General features: G+C 44.1%; 1 protein-coding gene and 1 long non-coding RNA gene across 2 annotated transcripts in view; one reads left to right on the plus strand and one right to left on the minus strand.

The window, feature by feature from the left end:
* The window catches only part of MYO1E (myosin IE), a 209,459-nt gene extending 190,374 nt beyond the window's left edge, over positions 1–19,085 (minus strand). Inside the window, exon 1 of the mRNA XM_039230661.1 lies at positions 18,749–19,085. Within this exon, the coding sequence (XP_039086592.1) occupies positions 18,749–18,751 (3 nt within the window). The 5' untranslated portion in view covers positions 18,752–19,085. The remainder of the gene's footprint in view (positions 1–18,748) is intronic.
* Positions 18,362–23,352, plus strand: LOC120230881. The gene is made up of 3 exons (XR_005528197.1): positions 18,362–18,673; positions 19,197–19,368; positions 23,015–23,352. It is a non-coding gene; the product is annotated as an uncharacterized LOC120230881 (long non-coding RNA).
* Positions 23,353–24,794: the final 1,442 nt, after the last annotated feature.

A 24,794-nucleotide genomic window follows, 5' to 3' on the forward strand; every position in this document is an offset into this window, starting at 1 on the left:
AGAAATAAAGAAAAAAGAAAAATGCTAACGTATTAGGAATAGTTGTCTCCAGCTTTGGGGGGAGGCAGGAGAGCCAGAAAGGAAGGGCATGTAGTAGAGAGCTTCAGCTGGGGTAGGGCTGAGTACTGTGCATGTCACAAGGATTGGATTCAAAGCATTTTATGATCTTATTAATACTCGGTGTAGCATGACTAGAAGAGAGAATGCAAACTATTCTTACTTCCTTTTTTTAAAAAATAAAATTGAAGTGCAGAGTTAAATAATTTGTTCTACTTTGTTCCAGGAAACATATGGGGAAACAAACCTCTTTTCTGATTCCCAGGCAGGCTCCTGCCTCCCCCTCGGAGTGAAACAGGCCCACGAATGCGGTTTCCAGTGGCTTCTGAGACACCTTCACACCTTAGCTGGAAAATACACTGAATCACAATGGCACGGACTTTTACTTTATTCTCTATGATCGTACTCGTATTAGTGGAGAAATGGGAGTTCCGGGAACTGAGCAGAACGAAAAGGAGGGACATAAAATTCAGAAGGACAAAGCTTATAGCACCCTTCATTCACACAGGGAGAGACCAGGTGATGCAGGACCTGTCCCCAGGGACTGCGCACGTGCGCGTGTGCACACACTCCTGGGGGGAGGGGTGCCTGAGCCACAAGCAAGCATAATAATATGATGAAAGAGCTGCCAATGACCTGGGAACAAGGAAGACAGGCAGGAAAATGAGAGAAGGCCCAAGGGAAAGACAGTAAACTCTGAAAAGTATAAAGAAATGCAAAGGGTTTCTGACCTCAAGGGGCTTATACTCTTTATCTACACGGTGTGACTCACACACAGATAGCAATGCGAGATGACATATAATTAAGTACCAAATAAATAACTCTATGACAAGGGCTACGATTTGAAGAACGGATGGGCTCAGTGAGCTAAATCAAAAGTTTCCAGGAAATGAGCCTTTATGTGGGCCTCAGAGGATTCTGAGGCAAGAAAGGAAAGGGAAGGCCAGTCATTAAGAACAGCCTGACCGAGGAGTGAATTCTAGCCAGATCATAAAACATGAGCAGCAGCTCATGCGTACATCCGTTCGATCAATGTTTATTGAAAACCTGTTATGTGCAGGCACTATGCTAGGAGTTAATAGCAGGGAGAAGGCATTCAGGCCGCCCCATGGAGTTCACATATTCCAGAAGGACTACTGGAAAATCAGAGTTGGATAGGGGCAGGCAGCCTGGAATAGATTTGAGACGGATCCACATTTTGGCCTTTAGCCCGTTTTCTGTAAGAGCTGAGAGATTTTGAGTAAGAGTGACAGGTGCAAAGCTGTATTACCAGGAAGATGATTCTGGCGCTGCCCTTTCTGTAAATTACAGGGGGAAGACAGTGAAGATCACTTAGGCAACGCCTGTGATGGTCGCGGCGAAAGACAATGCAGAGTCAACCCAGGATGACAGCTGAGCAGAGGAGGACACCCTCACAGGGTTTGGAGTCCTGAAGGGAGAAGAGGGACAAAAAGGGCCCCTGATGTCTCCAGTCTAGATGTCTGGGGGAATCCTAAAGAGAAAACCAGTTAGGAAGAGAAGACAAAGGACACTTTCGGTAGCCCCAGGGCTGGAGTGGTTCTGAGGCTGGACTCTTCGGGCTATTGATATTCCCCAGTCTGGATCTCTTTCTCTCTCTCCAGCCGGACAAAATCTGTTCTCGGGCAGCTTTAGAAGGTTTGATAGACTAGTTTACAGCGAGGTGTTATTAAGCAACCAACATTTTATCAAGAACGATGCAGGAGCTCAGAGCAACCTTTAATGGTAAAGCTCGGCGTTGACAGGAGCCACGGAGGAGCCCTTCTGGGTGGAGGGCTTTCCAAGCACGCCGTGGGCAGCCCCTGACTCCATGCCTCTGACTCCAGAACTGCCTCAGAGGGAGCAAACTCTATCCGTCCCAGTCCTGAGCATTGCCCTGTCACTTCTGCTTCAGCAAGATAGTAAGAGATGATTGACTCGTTGCATCCGTGTCCTTGGAAGATGGCATCCTGGAGGACAACACCAGACTTCCACTGGGGACATGTTTCAAGTCATGTGACCTTACTTAGACCACAAGTTTCCTGCGCACTAGTGCTTTCTCACCTGGGGATCTCGTTAAAATGCAGATTCAGAATCAGGAGGTCTGGGTGGGGCCTGAAGTTCGGCAGTTCTTTTAACAGCCCAGGTGGTGCCCATGCTGCTGGCCCGTGGACCCCACAACTTGAATGTGAACGTGTCTAGGAATAGACAGCTCCTCTCCACAGCAGACCTTTGATTCAGGTGATACTGAATTTAAATCCTTCCTCTGCCACTTTTCAGATGCGTAAGCCTGAGGAGGCTACTCACCTAGTGTATTTTGTTTCTTCATCTGTAGGCAGAAAACTAATACCAACCTCAAAAGAGGTACAAACGCAGAACAATACAGAGTGGGTCCTCAGTAATTGTTCATTCCTTTTTTTTCCCTTTAGTTTATTTTTATTTTTGAGAAAGAGAGAGAGAAAGGGAGTGCAGGTACAAGTGGGGCAGGGGCACAGAGAGAAGGGGACAGAGGATCCAAAGTGGGCTCTGTGCTGACAGCAGTGAGCCCGATGTAGGGCTCGAACCCACCAACCATGAGTTCATGACCTGAGCTAAAGGCAGCCACTTAACCAGCTGAGCCATCCAGGCACCCCAGTAATCGTTCATTCCAATAACAGATTTTTCTTCTCTTGGAGGGTGTGAAAAGCTGTTAAATTTATAGACCATACTCCCACAAAAAAAGCTAAGGTCTCCAGAGGGAATGACTGAGAATGCAAAGCATAGAATACCTTCAGAAACTGGAAAAGCCACTGAAAATTTTATCATCATGTAACCCTGCATAATTACAGACACATCCAAAAATAGCATGATCCTTTACTTGTCTAAGTGATTTATTTTTTTAGGTTTTTAAATTTAAATTCCAGTTAGTTAACCTATAGGAATATTATAATATTAGTTTCAGTACTTGTCCGAGTGATTTATCACATCAAAATCTACTACGTGATTTCCTAGCTCTGAAATTTCCAAACTCCAGCTGGTAGGAGAGAAAGCATTTCTATTCCAAGGGGCCAGGATGCTCGATTTAACCAACATCAGTGTATTTAACCTTCTTTAGTCTTTCCTTGCAAGAGTCTTCCCTTCCCCAAAGTCAGATTCCCCCCTGCATTGAGAATTAGTCCACTAGTGCATTATCAAGTTTTTTGATCCAGAACACATCATTTACGTGAAACTTATAAAAATACATTTACTATATGAGCCAGAAAAGTCTCATACTTGGAATTCTTTGTCATAGGTGAAGAAGTAAACCCTCTCTACATTTCTACATTTTGAAAAGCAAACCGCAGCTCTGTAAATGCCGTTTTTGTCAGGCGAAATATCAACATTCCTTTACATGCATTAATCTTCTAACCCCCAAAACTCAAGTATGTGAGCCAAGTGAACATAACTGCATAAATATCAGGCTCCAAAATGATCTACTATTTGTTGTATAGATACAGTGCATAGGATTTCTTCTTAAAATCCCTCCCTTTTCACTTTCTCCATTCCACACCCAGAAAAACCTCCTATTTAGAGAAAGCCACACCTACCACTAAGAGCTAACCAAGCTTTCAAAAAAACATTAGAAGCAAACGTTAAGAGCCATTCAAAAACAAAAGAAAAGCCAAAAAAATAAAAAAAAAAAAAAAAAAAAAGTTCTACTCTCAATGCAAAAGAAGCTACCGGAATTTATGAGGAGCAGAATAAACAAAACAATTACGCCATTAGCATGTCTCCTTGGAGACAAAGTGGCCTTTGGAAGAGGGCAAAAACGAGATCCCTGTTGGGCAGGTGAGTTGTTAGTTCCACGAAGGGAAAACAAAGGCCGAGATTTCTCTTTAAACCAGAACAGATCTAAACTCGGTCAGGTAATTTTACATTCTGAAGGCGCACAGAGCTGAATGAGGAAAGCCTTCTTACCCTATCTGGTAGCGATCTTCTGTATCACCAAGAACGGCCTGGCCACAGCCTCAAGTAGCGAAAAGCCCAAAAGCAAGGTCACAGGGCACACCTGATTTAAAATGGTTCCCTTTGCAGTTGGAAACTTTAAAAAAGGTTTGTTTTTTTTTTTAATGTTTACTTAATTTTGAAAGACAGGCAGAGCATGAGCAGGGGCAGAGAGAGAGGTAGACACAGAATCTGAAGCAGGCTCCAGGCTCTGCGCTGTCAGCACAGAGTCGGAGCGGGTCTCGAACTCGCGAACCACAAGATGGTAAGTCAAAGTTGGATACCTAACCAACTGAGCCACCCACGCACTGCTGTAGTTGGGAACTTTTCATCAGACGGCCTGGGGTGAATTTTGTCTCCCTGTCTGCTTGGAAAGAGCAGCATCACTCCCGGTTGGGGACAAGCTGGGACTGGCTGTGTGGCCTCGGGCAATCCCGGAACCTCCGTGAGTCTCTTCAGAAGGAGGGTTGTAACCCACAGAGTGAAGAGTCCAATACAGAAGCCATAGCAGCCCACCAGCTTCCCTCTGCAGTCTGCCTTCCAGGAGCTGAGCTCGAGTTGCTAATATCCTGTTCTATTAAAAGAAAACTCCAAAGGAAGCTCTACTGGCTTTATCTGAGGGGGCTATTTTTATCTTTGAAAAACATTTCCAGTTTACAGTTAGTTACCCGTCTAGGTTAATCCAGGCTCTCATCCATCACTCTCTCATTGGAGGCTGCAACACCACCTGAGAGTTGCAGCAAAAGGTTCTCAGCTCTCCATGCGTTTTCGGTCTAGTGGGGGGCACAGTTTGGTTCAATTCGGCAAAGTTGCTGATTCTACCACGTGCCAGGCATTTCACCAGGTGACGGAAACACAAAAACTGGTGTGACACGGTATCCCCCTTAAGGAGTTTACAGCCTAGTGGGACAGAACAATAAACACGTATTTAATGAGTTTATATCGCTTGAAAACCTCCCATTGGTAGGAGGGCCCGACTGACCCGGCCTGTCTCAGCTCCGCCATGCCTGGTGTAAATGCCACTCAAAATGTCACTCAAAAGGTTCTAACTGGTGATCATACATATCTTTCCAGACCCCACCAGTCACCCGGACTCCGGTTTCCTCCTGCCTCACTTTGGAGGCCATTTCTTTCACTCTCTGGAGAGCTTAGAATACTTCACCCGCCCACCTGGAGCCAAGTGTGGAAAACATACTCCAAAAAGCTCAAAGAGGGCAAATCAAAAGCATACTGTCCGTTTCATAATCCCATTTCTGATTCTTTGAATCCCTTCTTCCATCTCTATCTCTGCCTGTTCCTGAAACCCTGACGCTAGCAAAGGTCACTGGCAACGGATACAACAGATTCCACTTTCTGGGAGCGCTGCCTTTCTTCACAGATTCCCCAGCAGCTGGGGCGGAAGGGTGTCTGCCCCGCCTGCAGCACTGTCGCTGGCTGGCGAGTAAGGACAGGGACCCGCGGGCACACCGAGTCTCCTGCCTTCCGTGAATGACGGGTCGGCTCTCAGGTGCCCTTTTAAGTATCTCTATCCTTCTTCTCTCCCTCCAGAGGTGAACTGAATGAAGTGAGAAGGGACACCCACATCAGACAACTGCACCGTCCCCTCTAAAATCAAAGGCCCCGGTGACATGTGAAACCCGGGGCGCTTTCCCAGATTCACCCCTCCCTGTTTCACTCCATTAGCTGAGTCACCAAAAGCGGCAGTTTACCGGCGTGGACTTTGGGAGCTGCGGTGTGTGGGCAGTTCTGCCCTCGGGCTATACTCCAAGCGGAAGACCAAGCTGGTGTGTTTTAAAGACTGTACTCACACAGTGCAGAAGGAAATGCATACATTTTTCCCCAATATGTTTAAAAATAGCTCTGTAGGGTGCCCGGGTGGCTCAGTCGGTTAAGCATCCGACTTGAGCTCAGGTCACGTTCTCACTGCTCAAGGGTTCGATCTCACTGCTCAAGGGTTCGAGGGGCTCTGTGCTGACAACTCAGCTCAGAGCCTGGAGGCTGCTTCAGATTCTGTCCACGTCACTCTGCAGCTCCCCGGCTCAAGCTCACTTGCTCTCTCTCTCTCTCTTTCTCTCTTAAATTTGTATTTAAATTTTAAAAAATTTTTAAAGAGATGAAAAATAAAAATAAAAATAGCACTGTATACCTAGCAAGACAAATCACAAAATGAGGTAGGATACAAAGATGAACAGGGCTCTATCTGAAAAGTAACTGACCAGAAGGAAAGATAAAATGCGCATGACCAATCATGGGATCTTTGCAGACAGACAGACAGCCATGGTATTGTGAAGATAACTTCTAACTCAGAGACTCAAGAAGGTGGAATTAGGACTGGCCTAAAATGAGAATTAGTCCATGGGGATAGGGAACTGACTGTAGCCAAACATCAGCCAAAGTGAGAACATCCAAGCCTGGAGCACAGCTGGACGTGACCAGATGATCCAGGTGAGAGACAAAGTGAAAAGGTAAACTGAAGCCACACTACAGAGGTCGAATCCATAGGACTCGGCAATCGGTAGAATCTTGCGGTTCACTAGGTCTTATATTTAGAGCACATGAAATACACCTTTGCCACCTGACACGTACATACAGCTGCTGTGCAAACTGAAGACTGATTCATTGCCCCAAACAAAGATGACAAGGCCTACTGTCTCTGTGGACCAGACAGTGCTGGACACATTGCCCTCCACAGTCACTGGAGAGGAGGTGCTAAGCCGGCTTCCACCCAGGATGAGAAGGAAGGCTCCGACCCGACCCAGGTGGGAGGGTGAGACGCCTTCCTTTGGCGGACTTAATTATGTGTCTCAATTCTGAGCAAGTGCAAACTATGTTTCCTGCCTTCTGCAACCCTCCTCCTCACCACTCCCCCATCTAGAAGGGCAAGAACCTTAGGAGAAAAGTACAGGATGCTAGATAGTTGGAGAACGCAGGTGGGACTTAGGGGCAGGGGAGAGAAAGAGCTAGAAGGAAGAGGCTATCCCAGTTCCTTTTTTTTTTTTTTTTACACCCCAAGCCCTAGTCCTAGATAATAGAAACAGAGCACAGAAATCTACTCCAGAGTCCGGTTGTTGGAGTCCAGCAATTTCCTTCTCATTATGTGCCTTCAATTAATAAATATTAATTTTATAATTAATAATAATAAATCCCTACCAGGAAAATAATGAGCTTTCAATTATTTATATAAAGTCAAAACCTATGTCCTTGACTTGTATTTGAAGTCTATACTAGAGGTACTGACTTCTCTTTGTGATCGCCAGAGAACTTAAAAACATAATAAAAATATAATAAAAACGAGACCAACACTGTGACTTTGTTTTCATGCTTTATTATTATTCTGAAAAATTTAGTTTCCAACAGATCGTACCTACCATTACTTCATGGTAACTGATATTGGTTTAGTTCTATGGGAATCATAGAAAAAAATTTAACTTACCACTTTCTACCTCCCTTCTCCCTGGTGCTTTATTATGTTTGACTTTCAAACTTTTCCAGTAAAATCAGGTTTAGGACCAAGATCCCTGGACTGTGATTCAAGAGACTTGTGATTCTAAGGCCACCTCTTCTACTAGTGTACAAGCAAGTACAAGTCACTTCTACCAGTGACCTTGGTCAGGCTATTTACATTCTTTGGACTTTTGAGGGTCAGCTGGTGAGGCCATGGACCACTTTGGGAATTAATGAATCTTCTTCCCAGGAAAAATTGCACATATGAACACAGACACAAACTTTAGCAAACAATTTCATAGAAATCCCCCAGTAGTCTCCAGGATATTACTTACCCTGATATTCTACATTTAAATGCGTCTGATCATTGGAGGAAACAAGTATTATTTATAGAGCCATCATCATGATGCAGGCTTGTATAAGAAGGAATGAAGAGACCAATAACCACAAGCTGGTTCTACCAATCGTATGTAGAGGTAGTGCCTGAGTCCAGCTAGGAACGTGGAGCGGGGAGCCACCCCATCCTACGTTCCAAGACAATGTACGCCTACACATAAGACCAGGACAAATATCAAAGACTGCCCAGTGACTGAAGACGTCTACATCATTCTGTAAAACAGAGCGCCTACTGTTAAAAGTCAAAGGGAAGCCAAAAGTAGTTAGTGCCGAGAGGTGAGTTTAGCTCATGTAAAAGCCAACTTAATACAGAGCTAGGACAAAATGATACCTAAGGTTTGCTCCAAAATAAACCAAGGGAGGGGCTCCCTGGTGGCTCAGTTGGCTGAGCGACCAACTTCAGCTCAGATCATAATCTCACAGTTTCCAAGTTCGAGCCTCCTATTGGGCTCTGTGCTGACAGCTCAGAGCCTGGAGCCTGCTTTGGATTCTGTGTCTCCCTCTGTCTCTGTCCCTGCCCTGCTCATGCCCTGTCTGTCTGTCTCTCTCTCTCTCAAAATAAACAAACATTTAAAAAATAAATAAACCAAGGGCAGGTGAGAATACAGAAAACAGGATAGGAACAATTATATGCCAATAAATTAGACAATCTAGAGGAAATGCATAAATTCTTAGAAACATACAACTTAACCAATACCAAATCAGGAAGAAAAATAGAAAATCTAAATTATTAGTAAGGAGATTGAATCAGTAATCAAAAACATCCCACATCCCAACAAAGAAAAGTCTAGGACCAGATGACTTCACTGGTAAATTCTACCAAATATTTCAAGAAGTATTAATGCCCATTCTCAAACTCAAAAATAGAAGAGTAAGGAACACTTCCAAACTCATTTTACAAGACCAGCATGACCCTGATACCCAAACCAGACAGGAACACTACCAGAAAATTACAGGCCAATATTCCTGATGAACATAGATGCAAAAATCCTCAACAAAATACTAGCAAACCAAAGTCAATAAAACATCAAAAGGATCGCACACCAAGATCTAGTGGGATTTCTTACAGGAATTTGGGGATGGCTCAACATCCACAAGTTAATGAACGTGATACACCCCAGTGACAAAATAGAGAAAACAAGCTGCGCCAATGAGTTTTCAACTGTTGAAGTTGGGGAATAAGTTTTCTCCTCGTTTGTGTAGTTTAAAATTTTCCATTTAAAAAGAGAGAGGGAGAAAGAAAGTCAGAGCGAAAGACCCATGGGGTAATGCTTTTTTTGAGAACTGTGTTTAAAGCTAAGTTCGTCCTCAATTCACATTTTGTCAAGGAGCCCCCAGATAGCACACAGTCTGTGGCTCACAGAGTATGGAACTGACATGGGGTTGTTTGGGGAACAATCCAAAAGACAGGACTTTCGACCAAGACAAACAAGTGTTTTTGTGCATGTGAAGAAAGTCTTTGTCCACATGATGGCTCAGGGCTGGCTGAAAAGGCAGAATCAGGCAGTGAGTAGCACTGTCCCCACCTGCTCCAAACAGGATTATTCCACCGTCATGTCCAACAGGCGGTCCAACCCAGTCTGGTTTGGCATGATTCACTGCACTCTGTTTGGACTTATTTATAAAATACTTGTTACTTTGACAAAGCTCCCTTGAAAAGATAGAAAACTATTTGTCTTCTGGTTGTTAGTTTCTGCTTTTACTTTTTTCTCCAACAAAACAGCAATTTTAGAGATCATCCTGAGAGTCCACCATACCAAAGAATGGCCGTTCCAATTCCCTGGGAAATGCTTTGGGGAAACAGCAGTGGACGTATTAAGAGTCATGGGGGACTTCTGTCATACAAAGAAGCGCAGAGGGTCAGCCAGAGAGAAACTGAAGCTGCCCCGGAATCTATCCCTGCTTCAAAGTATTCAGCCAGTTTAGGTAAGCCGAAAGACAAGGTTGAGGGTGGGGACCTGTAGCTGAGCCTTCCAGGGAGTCCACTCCCACCCACACTGACTCTGGGGTTGGCCATGTGACTTGCTTTGGCCAGTGGGACAAGAACACGCATGATGCGAGCAGAGGTTTAACAAAATGTGTGTGCTGCGCTTGCTTTCTCTCTTGCTGTTCTTGGGAACCCCATGACCACTGCTATGTAAACAAGCCAGGACTAGCCTGTTGTGACAAGAGATAGATGGCCAAGTGATCTCCATTGCCCCAACTGAAATTGTGCCAGCTATCTGACACGGGAGTGAGGACATCCCAGATTGTCCACCCCCAGCCAAGCCACCAGCTGACCACAGGGATCTGAGGAGCCAGTCCATCCAGCCCACAACTGCCCAGCCAATGCACAAAATCATGAAAAATAATAGATGTTTATTATTTAAACCACCAAGTCTGGGGTGGTTTATTATATCAAAAGCCAGCAGACACAATAGGGCAAGAAAAGGTGACTAATACACTGAACACTCTGGAATGCAATCCCTAATGACCCTTTTACATAACACTCAATGAGACTTACTAATGATCTGATTGTATGTCAACTGTCATTAAAATAATCTGGCATAGATCCAAAACTGGCCATACACCCTAATATTCATCTCAACACAATGTCTGCTATAACCTTTGGAATGAAATTGTATGGGCTTCAGAGGTTTATGAACTGCCTAAAATTATATGAAGAATCGTCTGTTTATGTGTTTTTTCTTTTTAATTGGAAAAAGATTTTAAAAGTATGGAAAATAACATAAATATGTGTGTACACACACTGGCCAGAATTAATGATATTATTTTATTGTACTTGCTCTGGATTTTCTAATCTATAAAGTAAATGAAACACTACCAACAGTGTTAAAATTAGTCAACCGACCCGTCTTCTCCCTTTCCTCCATGCCTTTTTTTTTTTTTTCTCTAAGCCAAATGTGAGGTTCAAACTCACAACCTTGGGATCAAGAATAAGACACTCCACCAACTAAGCCAGCCAGGCCTGCCCCTCCTTTCCTCTTCAGCAGATTAAATTTGCTATCTTTCTAGTCCACTGATTTGTATTTTTAAAAGAATGTATGTGTAAATATGTATGTATGAATACATATCCCCAAACAATTTACTGTGTATAGTTTTTTAATTTTTTTAAATGGCTTTTATTTTATGTATCTTTCTATAACTTGCTTCTTCACCAAACACTACTTTTGTGAAATCTATCCATACTGATACCTTATTACCAATAAGTTGCATGTATTTATGCATTTCTCGACTAAAAGACTTTTAGATTGTCCCAGTTAGTCTTTGTTTTTACTAGTACACTCTGGGAACACAGGTTATCAGATTCTAACATATTTCCAGAGGACCTCAGGACACCCCCCCCAAACATCAGGAGTCTCTGACAATCTGACAGGGTTAAGTTAAATTGACATGATTTTGTAGACATATTTCTGCATTCAAGCCTTGAGGAAGCCATCTTTATTTACACTCTAAAATAGGTTAATAGATGCTTCTACATTTAAATCCAAAATTTCCTGTAACAAAGGTCTGCATCTACTTGGGGCACTAAAAGCAAACTTATTTCTTTGTTGCTGTTGAAAATTCCCACAATAAGACAATGACACTGTCCAAATCATTCTGTTACCAAGAAATACTACACTAAGTTGCTGTCGACATCAAATGCTGGTCATGCCGATTAAATTACTAAGAGACTAATGATGTGGTCCTACTTTTTTATTTGTTTTCTTTCATGTATGAGGGCTAACGGGCGAGGTTTCTTGTGGGTTATCTTGTTTCCCTTATTTTCTACTTTTTTAACCTAATTGAGATCAGAGCATTTTCTAGCATGACTTTTATTTTACCCTTATTCCCAGTATGGTATCACCCAGTACCCAAATTTTCTGATATGCAAATTCCCCAAAACAAGGAAATTAAAGCCCAGATCCTTACTACCCATGACAGACAATGTTCTTAGGTCTAAATTATCCCACCCTGGTCCTACTGAGTAAAAGTAACTAAAATAGATTATTTTTTTAATCAACCTTGTCTTCCTTCAAAAGTAGGTAAAATGATTAAGCATTATACAGATACTTGGATTGAGAAATTTCAAATCATTAATAATGTATTCAATTGCTTGTGAAAAAGTTAAAGACCTGCTTCATTATATACAAGTTGTATGCCCCTGAAAAGTTCTCTTTCCCTCACTTTGGTTATTACCTATAAAATGGCAACAAAAACCATCACTGGTGCAGGAATGAAGTGAATTCACCTATATTAAAGCTCTTTTGTTATCATTCCTGCATTAGACATGAGCTCCTCACAGAGGCAGTGCTTAATTCATCTTTGCTTTCCCAATGGTTGCCGCCATTTTGGTAAGGCTTCCTACCTATTAAGCATGTATACTATAACGTCTTTCCACTTTGGAGTTCAAAGCTCCCCACCTCAACTACTTGTGTTCTCTGGGAAGACCACTCATACTTGTCAAGTTACAGAGGCCTAAGCACCCACTAGTGTCACACATTTGAGTGCCAACACCATAAACTAGGAAGAACACCAATAGCAGGACTTAGTGCGGAGTGTCCCCCAAGCCTGCCTGTTGCTTCAGACTCTGCACCAGGAAGGGAGCTACACGTCTCAAAAACAAGAGGAAGCTGAGCAGCTCATTACTGAGAGGGAGGGGGTCTCCCTGGTACATATAGCTCTGGAGGCCAAGTCTCTGTACAGTTATGACAGGCTGGGTAAGCAGGCTACATGGAATTACTATACCACCACGTAAATATGATAAATATGCTTACCAGGAAAAGGTTTTATAAAATAAGTGGAAAAATACAGAGCCCAAAATGTACATTTAGCCCATAATTACAACTACATAAAAATGATGTGCATTTCAACAGGCTGGAAGGGAATCCAAAGGCATGAAAATAAGTACTATTAGGGTAGTGATATTATGGGTGAATCCTTCCAAATGTATTTCAAAACTTGATACTGTAATAAATCAAAAATAAATGACCTTCCATCTCCAACTAGGCTTTTTTGAAGGAAAAAAGAAAACTACCCAGTCATGTCTAGACTCTAAGGAAATAGATCCTAATCCACCACAATGGTTTGGTGGGAAAAGCCTTATTAGGTGGGGATCAGAAAATGGATCCTGGCACCAGCTTAGCCAAATCCTACCTCTGAGGCTTCAGAAGTGAACCCCTCTCTACACCTCTCTGTGAAAGCCAGCAAAAGGATTTAGGATAGATTCTTTGAGGTTTTATTTCTTTAAGTCACCTCTACACCCAACGTGGGGCTCGAACTCATAACCTGGAAATCAAGAGTCACATTTCCAGGGACCCAGCCAGCCAGGCGCCCCTAGGATACAGTTCTTAAATGCTCTTCTGGGCATTCTACAAAGTAGAATGTTTTACTTTCTACAATGTAGCATATTAGTATAAAGTCCCATGAATGAACTTTTAACAAATACGTCAGAACTCAAAACGGGGAGAGGCCAAACGGGGAGAGACCATGGCCCCCTTCGGAGCAGTTCTTATATTTATTCTTGGAAAGCCTCTTCGTCTTCCAAAGCCTATTGTGTATGATACTTCACATCTTCAGAAGGGTCCATTTTTTTCTCCTGTGAGGTAGAACGTAACTTCTGGAAACAGCTGAGAGGGACTTGGTATGAGTAAGATGGGTGATCAAGCTGAACACTAGAGTTTTACGTCAAAAAGGAAGTAAAAAATTGCATAGCTTTTCTTAAATGACCATTCAGAAGTGCTTGGTACATTAATGACATCACTCCCTGGCGGCAACTCAGAAGGGCGGGCTGACTTCACTGGGATGGACGTACAGTGCAAAGTTCCATGGCTGGTCAAAGTCAAACCCTCGATTTTAGGGAGCACACTTGCAGTTCTACTTAACTCAAGTGTGGCTGTCATAAAGATAGGTAAAAAGAAAAAAAATACTCTGCTACGATGCCCAAAAACTTTTTGTCTCTGCCAATATAAACTGTGAAGCTGAAATTCAAGACACAATTTGTTTACCATTATTACAGAATGTGCTTGTAAGGCCAAGACACTTATTTTTAGTACCTTTGGCATTTAACCTCTAACCCCTTATTGTTCTGTAAATATTAAGTCCCAGCAAGGTAAAAAATAATAATAAAAATAAAAATATTAAAACCTCACCATTTTAATAACATATTGATGAAAACACAATTGCTGCATCTTTGTAAAAAAAAAAAATGCTAGAAGACTCATGCTTGGAAAATCATGACTTACAGAATTTCTATATATTCCATACCGAAGCTCATAATACTTTGCAATGGGATACAAGTTTCTAACGATTTCTGCTTTTTGAAGCTGATGAAGACAGCAGTCATAAGTTCTGACCAAGTAATGAGAGAGACCCAACCATTTCTCATTAGGAGCTGCAAAGAACTACATGTTCTCTCTTTCATTTAGTCTCACGTGAGCTCACGACATTAACACTGAGTACAAGAGCAAAAAGTCATATCCCAAGTCAATATTTACCAAAATGCTCATTATCTCCTGGGTAGTGGGCCCAAAGATAACTCTTGAGACAGACCTCAAATCCAGGAGATTCAACTAGGAGAAGAGTAATAAAAGGGATCCAGTATGCAATAATGGGGGATTTTTCCCCATAAGGGAAGGGGGAGCAGGTGGAATGGGTTAAGAAAGAGAAGTTCAGTTTACAGCCTCTCCACTCATACAACTTACACATCCAAATCTGGATGCAGATTTTCCCTGTTAATAGCCTGGTGGTCCCATAGGCTGAAAATACCAGGCAACTCCCTCTCTTAAAGGAAACCCAGTGGGAAGGTGTGGATGTATCAGTGAAACACCATCACTGGTATATGGTTAAAGTTTAGACATTCCTGCCGGTGAGCGAATGGAAGAAAGCATGAGGTTCTCAGGGACACCACTTTGAGATTTACAATACAGTGGCTACAAACAGCTGACCTGCAGGCGTGTGGCCTCACAGCAATGATCAGAACACTTTTAAGAATTAACCAGTCTGGCACAAGAATTTGGATTTCCAGCTTCCCTTGAAATATGTAATATGGTCAATGTAACCATGGTAATGTGGTAGATGTCACTAACCGTGGCCTAAGGTCAAGTAATGGTGGTGCTTCTTTACAGGGGTATATTTTACTCTCTAGAGACCAGTCTCACCCCACCAAAAATTGTATGCTGGCCTCTGTAGATACTTGAGTTTGCAACTACCGATAAAACTTAAATCCGAGGCAGAAGTGTGGAGGAGGCGACTTCTACTGCTGTCTGCTTCCTCCACTTCTCTATTCCTTTTTGTCTGCTGCTCCACTGGCTTTCCCTTTGCGCCTTGGGCTGACCAAACTTTTCCCATGAGGCTGCCCAACCCACGCTGGCCCCTAGATAGTGTCCTGAGTTTCATATCCTTCCCTAACCCCTCTGCCTTCATCAAAACGTTTCTGTACTTCAACCCATTTTTGTTTTATTTTGGCTTTGTACTATGTCGTTTTGGCCAGGAAACTGTTAGCAATCTGATAAACTAATCAGTGGAAGTGGACTAGGTTACCTTCCCAGAAAACATACTTGAAATGGATTCCAGACTTTCTAAATACATGCCATGCCTTCACCCAAAGGAACATACCTACCTTGTAGTCAGCTGTCTGACAGATTTCTAAGTACATAAGTCTACTTGTGCGTATTTTTTATAAATAACATCTGCAGTTTACTCACAAATAATATGCAAGTGGGGGAAAGGGCAGTATCCTGCCCATCGTCTGAGGTGATAGCCAATCCAGATTTACTCAAATAGTTCTGTATATATAAGTCAGAGAAGCCCTATGAATAATAATTTCTGCATCTGACGTATATAGCAAGAGCTACACACACGGGGTCCAGTCCATTGGACAGTCCAAGCTGTCATGCCCACAAAAACAGAACTTGCTTTGTAGACGATAAAGCCAGATTCGACAAGGAAACCTTAGTAGGCTATGATGATTAATCAAAGTCAGAGGAGCTCGCGGTACTGTCCTAAACAAGGTGCACTAAATTATAAAGACATGCAGAGGTCTGTTTGTTTGTTTTTCAGTTCGTCAAGTCTCCTAAGGAAAAGGGTACAAATTACTATTACATAGTTGTTGCTTCTTCAAAGATGGAGAAAAGTGTGCCAAAGTGAGCTTTCAGGAAAAAGAGATGAGGTGAACTCTACACTGGACATTGTGCTCATGAATCAGAAAATGACAATCTTCCTCATGAGTCACAACTGAATGAGTCTTGGCAGGGCCTGAGGGACAGGTTGAGAGTCTTCCTCGTGTGCTGCCAGACTTCCTAAAACATCACACACACAAACACATCAACAACAGTACTGGAGCTCTCCCTACAGCCCGCCCAGGGCCCCCACGGATTCCCCTCTTCATGCTACCCCTCAGCCACACCCCCTGAAGGCAATGCCCCTGCTCTTCCTGTCCTAAGCAGCTGAAGGATGCAGCTGGGCAGACCCACACAGATGTGAACGAAACACAAAATGAAGCCTCATTGGGCTTGAAAGGGTCGTATATCAACAGCAAACATTCTTTTTTTTTTTTAATATTTTTATTTATTTCTAGGAGAGAGAGAGACAGTGTGAGCAGGGGAGGGTCAGAGAGAGAGGGAGTCACAGACTGAAACAGGCTCCAGGCTCTGAGCTGGCAGTCAGCACAGAGCCCGACGCGGGGCTCGAACCCACGAACCGCGAGATCATGACCTAAGCGAAAGTCGGACGCTTAACCGACTAAGCCACCCAGGCGCCCCTCAACAGCAAACATTCTAACTGAGGTTGCCGACTATTTCAGACGGGGGAATACTCTGTTCTAAGACAACTGCACCTAGCTAAGGAACAATTTCAAGCCAGTGAAGAAATGATTCATTTAATTCGGCGATGTTACTCTACATCTAGCAGATGGAGCGACGGCGCATGTCCTATTTCAGGACAGCAGCTGCTTTAAGTTTTCTCTGATGCACTGATAGCTGCCTGGCTGCCCACAACACGGCCATCTGTGCTGCTGGCAGGGACCCCATCAATAGGTAAGTCACACCCTGTCCTCCGACAGACAGACGTACTACACAGCTCTGGAAACAATTCTCTTCCTTAGAACATGCATGCCTCCTCTGCTTCCATTCGATCAACCATCTACTTCAAAAGCAATGTGGCCGAACTGAGCACGGAGTTTCCACGGACTCCAGAAAAGGCATCAGAGACTATTCTGCAGTGTGTCGGGCATAAAAAATGAATTAACTAAGGGAAAGTTAAGTTTCTTAAGGTAGCACTCAACTATTTGAATAAAGTAAGTTTCTTTAAGCTCTTGACATAAACAGATTGATTTTTTTTTTTTTTAGAAATATTGAACCATGGAAAATAATTACAGCAATTCTAAAGCAGTAGGACTATCACGTTGCTTAAATTCGAGTGTCCAATTAGGTGGAGGCCCAATTAGGCAGCTCTTCCACCCAACCACACACTCAGTACAAGTGAATGGTTCTCTTACAGGGCTTCCAAAAATAATGTAGGGTAAACTGACTCCTCAAACCCTGAAACTTAAAGAGGAAATGTATTTACAGATCAAGTGTCCTCTTGGGGAAGGGCAGAGGTGACACAATTCTGGACTACATAAAAAGAAAAAGCTTCTGTCAAAGATGCCCTTTGAGAGACTGTTTTGTTTTTAAGCGTTCTTCTGAATAAACACAGCGCTGGGTCTTAGAGCTGCTTTTGAGTTGTGTATACAGGTTCGCATGGGCCTTTGCTACATTTCTCAGGCTGGTCTTGCGGGATAGATTTTTAAATTAGTGTCGCACTAGTTCTGATTTTGACTGAGCTCCCCATTCACAGTCATTAACACGTAACAAAACTAACCTGAGGAGGATCAGGTCACCCACCCAGGAACGGTTCTTTGAAAGGAAGCAAGTGTGGAAACTATGAAGCCTTGTGTTAGAACTTTCTCTCTTTCTCGGATGCACCGTCCACCTCTTCAAAACAGAGTCCTTGCTTTTGTGCTTCGGAAAGAAACGAACACCGCACCAAAACCCCGGGGGATGCGGCTCAGGTTAATGGGGGCGGACGGGGGCGGGGAGAGGGAAAGTCAGCCACTTCCCTGTATTCCCCAAGTGCCAAAGGAAAAAGAACAAAACACTCGACTTCCTCCCGTGCGACCCGTTCGCTGTACACCCGAAAAGCGCCAGTCACCTCGCCCTCGGGGAAGGGGTGGGGGGCGGGGGTGTTTACTCGGCCTCTCGGGCGCGGAGACGCAACGGGCCGGCGCCCGGCGAAGTCCCGGCCGGCGAGGCTGCGGGTGCGCCCGGTCGCTTCTCGCGCTCAGCCGCGCGCCCCGCGCCAGGTGCTCGCCCTACCTGGCGCCCCGGCCGGCCTTTGTGCGGCCCGCGCCCCCCCCGCCGGCGAGCGGCTGCCGGGCGGGACGGCCGCGGGCGCGCAGGGGGCGGGGAGGCGGGGAGGGGGGCGCGGGGCGCGCAGGGAGGGGGCGCGGCGAGCCGGCTCCTGCGCCTCGGAGCCGCGATCCCCGCCGCCGCTGGCAGGACCGCGGGGCCACCGGCGCTGCCCCCTCCGTCCCCGCGGGAAGAGAGGGGTCCCCTCCGCGGGCCGTGCCTCGGAGGGCAGAGCTGCCCCCACGCTGGCTCCCGACGGCTGGCAGCCACAGCAGCCCGGCCACAAAAAGTTTCGCGGCGCCCAAAGCGACTTGAAAGAAAGTTTTCCTTGGCCCCTCGCTGCCTCTCCCCCAGCCAGGGTTTTCGGAAAGCGGCAGGCAAGCAGAGATCGCGACGTGCCGACTCCCGCGTCCACCTTCTCCACCCCTGGCCTCGGCTGCGCGCCCAAGGTGGGTGCCCCGCGCCCGCGCTTCCTGCCCGGTCCCCCGGTCAGGCGGTCCCGGGACGCCGCGCAGCCAACTCACCATGGTGACTCGCGTCGCGGTCGCGCCTCTGCCGGGTCCGGCTGCCCGAGAGCTGGGGCTGGAACGCAGGCTCCTGGGAGAACTTCAAAAGTTGGTCCCCTTCGCCAAAAACGGGCTCTCGACACCCAAGCACTCACAGGAGCCAATGGGAACCCTGGGGGCACTCCATCCAGGCGGGATCGGCGGCGCTAGGTGAGGGCGAGGAGGAGGAGACTTAGCAGGCGGGGCACATGCTGCGGAGGGCAGGGGTCCGCTCGGACCGGGCGCTCGCCGCCCGCCTAGGTGAGCCCGATGCTCTCCGCGCGTCCGTCTGGCTGCCCAGCCTCGCTCCTCTTTCTTCGGCCACTAACTCCGTACTCCTCCGGCAGAGCCTCGGCTCGGGCTGGGCAATCTGTCCATAAATGGAGAATTCAGCTCAGGCCTGACCAATCAGGGATTGTTTTCACAGCGTCACTCCTCAGGGAAACCGTAGTAGCCAACAAGCTTGGAGCTGCTGGAGTTTCCAAAGCCCTCTGGATCCTGTAGTCCTCCACGCTAGCCTCGGAACAGCGCTGCTGACCCGGCTCGCTCCGGAGTGCCAGACCTGAACTGTCGGGAACAAAACCCTCCCTGAGAGAGAGGTAAGCCTCTCATTTTTTTTTTTCCTTTTAAACGCGAAAGTTACAGTAGGCGTGGCTTCCAAGTTGAAGTGGTATGATTTTCCCATAACTTTTTTTTTTAAGAAGGAAATATTTTATCAGCTTAAAAGATCAGAGTCGTGGCAGCAGCCCAAAGGAAATCCTTTTTCTTTCCAACGTCTGGATTGTGAGGAAAGTCAAAAATATCGTTTCCCCTACCCCTCCTTTTACCTGAATTTCCTTGGAAAACAAAGGAAGGCTTTTTTTTTTTTTTTTTTTTTTTTGGACTTTTGGATGGTGTAGAAGTTGCACTGCAGTGAGCCGAAGGATGGGAGAAATAGTGGGAAGAAAGCCCTCTCCAGTCCCAGTCAACCGTGTCTGCTGAGAACAATTAGCAGTACAGTCCTGACTGTGCACGTATATTATTCCAGAATGTGGAGTTTCAAGACCCGGGGTGGGCAGTGAGGAGGAGATTGCAGGTGGGGGAAGAATCCAGAAATAAAGGCAGGGACTCTGGTTTAATTGTTTAAAGAGTTCAGAAAGCAAACTTGGTGAGTTACAACAGGATGGTTCTCCCAGGAATCTGTGATAGGTAAGATTTGAAAACTTCAGGGCCTGGAGAAAGTATGAAGCATAATGATTTCTGGTGACTTACTGAGTTTCCATGGTAGCCCTTCACGTAAGCATAGGATCCTGGTGTTGTAGGGATGTTAAAAACAATCTTGTTTAGAACAGGTAAACAAAATGTATCTCCATGCAATGGGATACTATTCAGCCTTTAAAAAGGACGGAAGTGTTGGGGCGCCTGGGTGGCTTAGTCGGTTAAGCGTCCGACTTTCGCTTGGGTCATGATCTCGCGGTTCGTGGGCTCGAGCCCCGCGTCGGGCTCTGTGCTGACTGCCAGCTGGGAGCCTGGAGCCTATTTCAGAGTCTGTCTCTCTCCCTCTCTCTGACCCTCCCCTGTTCACGCTGTCTCTCTCTATCTCTCTGTCTCTCCTAGAAATAAATAAAAACATTTAAAAAAAAAAAAAAAGGAAGTGCTGACCTGTGCCACAACACAGATGGATCTCAGAAACATTTATATTAAGTGAAAGAAGCCAGGGACAAAGACCACATATTAGATGATTCCATATACATTAAAGTAAATAATGGGGAAATCTATAGGGGAAAGTAAATTATTGATTGCCAGGGCCCAGGCGGAGAGTGGGGAGTGGTGGTAATTTACTCACGGGTATGCATTTTCTTACTGGGCTGATGAAAATATTCTGCAGTTAGATAGTAGTGACAGTCATACAACTTTGTGAATGTACTGAGAGCCACTGAATTGTATGTGTTAGAAGGATATGGAAATTGTATCTCTGTTTTTAAAATGGAAAGAACATCATATTGACTAACTTCTTGCTGTGATCATCCACACAGTGAGGCAATAGATATAACTGAATGCCTACTATAGGTCAACTGTGAGTACAATGCTTTCTGTCCTCACCAAGCTTACAATTTTAGAAGGAGGAAGACAGAAGATAATTATAGGAAAGGTGTAGACATAAGAAGTGGCAGTAGTTTTGTGCAAGCAACTGCCATATTTGGAGCTACAGTTTAGGGTAGAGAGTTCTTCTGGCAGCAGTCTGTAGCATGACCTGGAAAGGAAACAGTATGGCATCTGGTGAGCACTCACTCTGTACTAGGCATTGACCAGGTCCAAACAGATGGGATCCACCAAATTCCCAGAGAAACAAATGGGATCCACCAAATTCTCAGAGAAACAGATTGGATGTTTCAGGAGCATGCCAAATATGATCAGGTATCTGAGGAACTAATGAACGAGGGTACCAAAAGGAATATTGGAAGTTTACCAGTTATGCAAGAAACACTACTTATGTTGGAAATGACACGTTGCCTAAGCCACCATCCCATCCACGACTGACATGGGCTTCAGGGGATACAGGCAAAGATGTAGCTGTTTTCCTCACAGTTAAACCAGGGATACAATGAGACACTGAAAAACTTTTTAATAATTCATCAACAACTTATCAATCTTGATCTATAACTCTCTTGACACTAGCTGTTGATCATATTAGCGTTTGAGATTTTTATTAATACTTTTATTTGCTCTCATAATCTCCAGTTTCAAGAGTTAATTCCAATAGGTGGGACTCAAACGGAGATAAATGCTTATGTTCATCTTGTAATTATATTTTGTAATATAATTCTCTTCCAGAATGAAATATAAATACATATATTAGTTTTTATATTTAGGCAGTACTTAGATGATGAGATTCAGTGGCACGTAAAGCTAAATTTGAAATCTGGCTTTGCCGCCTAACCAGCTGTGAGATCTTGATTTCTCTAGCTTTATTTTAGTTCCTTTATCTAGAAAATAGATTAATGTGAGTGGGAAATGAAACATAAATAAAGATGGCCAACAAATATTGGTTCCTTTTCCCTGTCACCAATACCATGTGTTCTAGCTTAGGGATTCAGACCTGCGTCCCTGGGTGCGATCACGCAGATCATGGCCCTCTGAGTCGTAATGCCTAAGTCATGGGGGCTTTTGTGTGTGCCCTTTTCTTCAGAGAGAGTTAATAGCTTTCATCCAAATTCTCAGAGATGCCATCACTGCCAACACATGAAGACCCATAGCTCTTGATTGCATTAGTTATGCTTTTCTGGGTCTTTGACTTTGTCATTGTGTTTTTCTTGAGATGCAGGGATTCGAATGGAGTCCTGTACTGTAAGGGCAGAGCTTGGATTCTCAAAGCAGAACCCACTAACACACAAGTTCAAACATAGAATATAGAATACAAGCACGTGATAGAAAGCCTATAATTTCACAAAGCATCGCTTCAAGCCCTGCCCTACCCCATCCCCATCTAGGATGACACATTGTTAGTTTGGGCCTGTCAGTCTCATGCCTTGGTTTACCTGGGAGAGTCCTGGTTTATGCTTTTATGTCAGTGAAATTATTAATTGCACCCCTCTTGCATTCCCAAAACATCGTCATAATTTGAATGCTAGATTATGATCACCATAAATCTGGGGCCAATTGCAACCCCTCAGAAATCCTCACTTTATGGTTTTCCCAGTTTTCTGGATTTACACCTATTTTTAAGAGGACTCACTGATGTATTACCAGATATTCATTGTTATTCCAGTTCATAGTAGCAATGAAATGAAAACTTTTAAAATTGTAAAACTCATTATAGACACATGATGGAGCTAGTCAGATGAGACTTTACACATCTATGGGCATGATTAAAAATGCAGTTTTATCTGGGCTTGAATGGAAAGGAACAAAGAAAAAAAATCCATCTGTGAAAAAAAATCACGCCTTATACATTTTGGAGACAATTAATAAGAAGATAATATAAGGCAATGAAACTAGTTTCCATGTTGAACCATAAGAGAACATCAGACCATATCCACAGCAATACAATTAAAGAAAAATTTGTTGATGGGAAAATTAGGCCAGAAATCTTTAACAAAGCACTAGTGAAACAGAGACTTGTGTCACATCAATGTGGAATGTTCTGGGCAATCACTGCTTCTACCGTCACAGGCATTTATCAGGTCCAGTAGGTATCAGCTATGAGCTAAATGCTTATCGTATAATATCTAATCTTCCATACAACTCTATTAACTTCATTTGCAGTTAAGCAACTAAGCTGAGCTTTGTAACCTGGGCCACAGACCAGCTCCCACGAAGAAGGTGGTGAGAAGAAAGGGCATTCTGCCACCAAAAAGACAGTGACCAGAGAATACACCATCACCGTTCACAAGTGCATCCCTGGAGGTGTGCCCCTTGAGTGCTGAAGGAGATCCAGAAATGTGCCATGAGGGAGTGGGAGCTTCAGATGTGTGCACTGATACAGGACTCAACAAAGCTGTCTGGGCTAAAAGAATAAGGAATGTCCCTACAATGGAATACTATGTGGCAATGAGAAAGAACGAAATCTGGCCATGTGTAGCAGCGTGGATGGAACTTGAGAGTGTTATGCTGAGCGGAATAAGTCAGGCAGAGAAGGACAGATACCATATGTTTGCACGTATAAGTGGATTAGGAGGAACTTAACGGGGGGCCATGGGGGAGAAGAAGGGGAAAAATAGTGGGGGAGAGGGAGGGAGGCAAACCATGAGAGACTCTTGAATGCTGAGAACAAACTGAGGGCTGATGGGGGTGGGGGAGAGGGGGAGGGGAGTGATGGGCATGAAGGAGGGCACTTGTTGGGATGAGCACTGGGTGTTATATGGAAACCAAATTGACAATAAACTATGAAAGGAAAAAAAAAAAAGAGTAAGGAATCCCATACCGTATACGGTTGTCCAGGAAATGTAATGACGATGAAGATTCACCAAACGAGCTCAGGTTACCTAGGTACCTGTCACCACTTTCAAAAATCTACAGACAGGAAATCCTGGGTGGCTAAGTCAGTTAAGCATCCAACTCTTGGTTTTGGCTCAGGTCATGATTTCATGGTTCATGAGTTCAAGGCCTGCATCCATGACAGTGCAGAGCCTGCTTGGGATTTTCTCTTTCCCTCTCTCCCTGCCCTTTCCCTGCTCATGCTCTCTCTCTCTCTCTCTCTCTCTCTCTCTCTCTCTCTCTCTCTCAAAATACATAAATAAACTTAAAGAAAATCTACAGACAGTTGATATGGTTGAGAACTAACTTCTGATTCCAAATGAAGTTATAAAACTGCCAAAAAGAAAAAAAAAGAAGAAGAAACAAATAAACTAAGTCAAGTTTGAAGTAACTTGCCCAAGCTACCACTCAGTTATTATGCCTCAAATCTGTATATTTGCCTGCCTCTGTAGCCCCAACTCTTATCCTGTGAGCAGAAACTCCATAGTAGGAATGTCCTACTACAAATTTCAGAAGTAATTTTCCCTGATGCAGGCCTAATATGAGTTGGAACACCTTTATTAAAATCCTGGGAGCCTCACCAAACCAGAGCTCCTGGAAAAATTCTTGTTTTTTTTATGCAACCTAAAAATGACATTTGTGTAAGAAAATTACACTTGTATATAGAGTTTAACTCAACTTTAAACCTCTTTTTTTCGTAATATGTTAATATTGCTTTATATAAAGGACATTGCAGAGAATTAACAGTTGGGTAACATAATATGAGCTTCTTATGATTAACATTGAAAAAAGTAGTGCCAGACACCTGACTGGCTCAGTGGGAAAAGCTTGACTCTTGATCTCAGGGTCATGAGTTCAAGCCCCATGTTGGGTGTAGAGATTACATTTAAAGAAGTTTTGTTATAATGTAACAATTATTTTACTAAAATAAAGGAATGATTTTTACCAGAAAAAAGGAACAGAAAATATTGAAACATATACTTAAACTGACAGCTTATTAAATGCATTTTTATTGCAGCGACTGGAAGGCTGAGACAGTTAAGCATCTGACTCTTGATTTCGGCTCAGG

Source organism: Hyaena hyaena, unplaced genomic scaffold (genome assembly GCF_003009895.1).
Source record: "Hyaena hyaena isolate Hyena2069 unplaced genomic scaffold, ASM300989v1 scaffold_49, whole genome shotgun sequence".
NCBI lineage: Eukaryota > Metazoa > Chordata > Mammalia > Carnivora > Hyaenidae > Hyaena > Hyaena hyaena.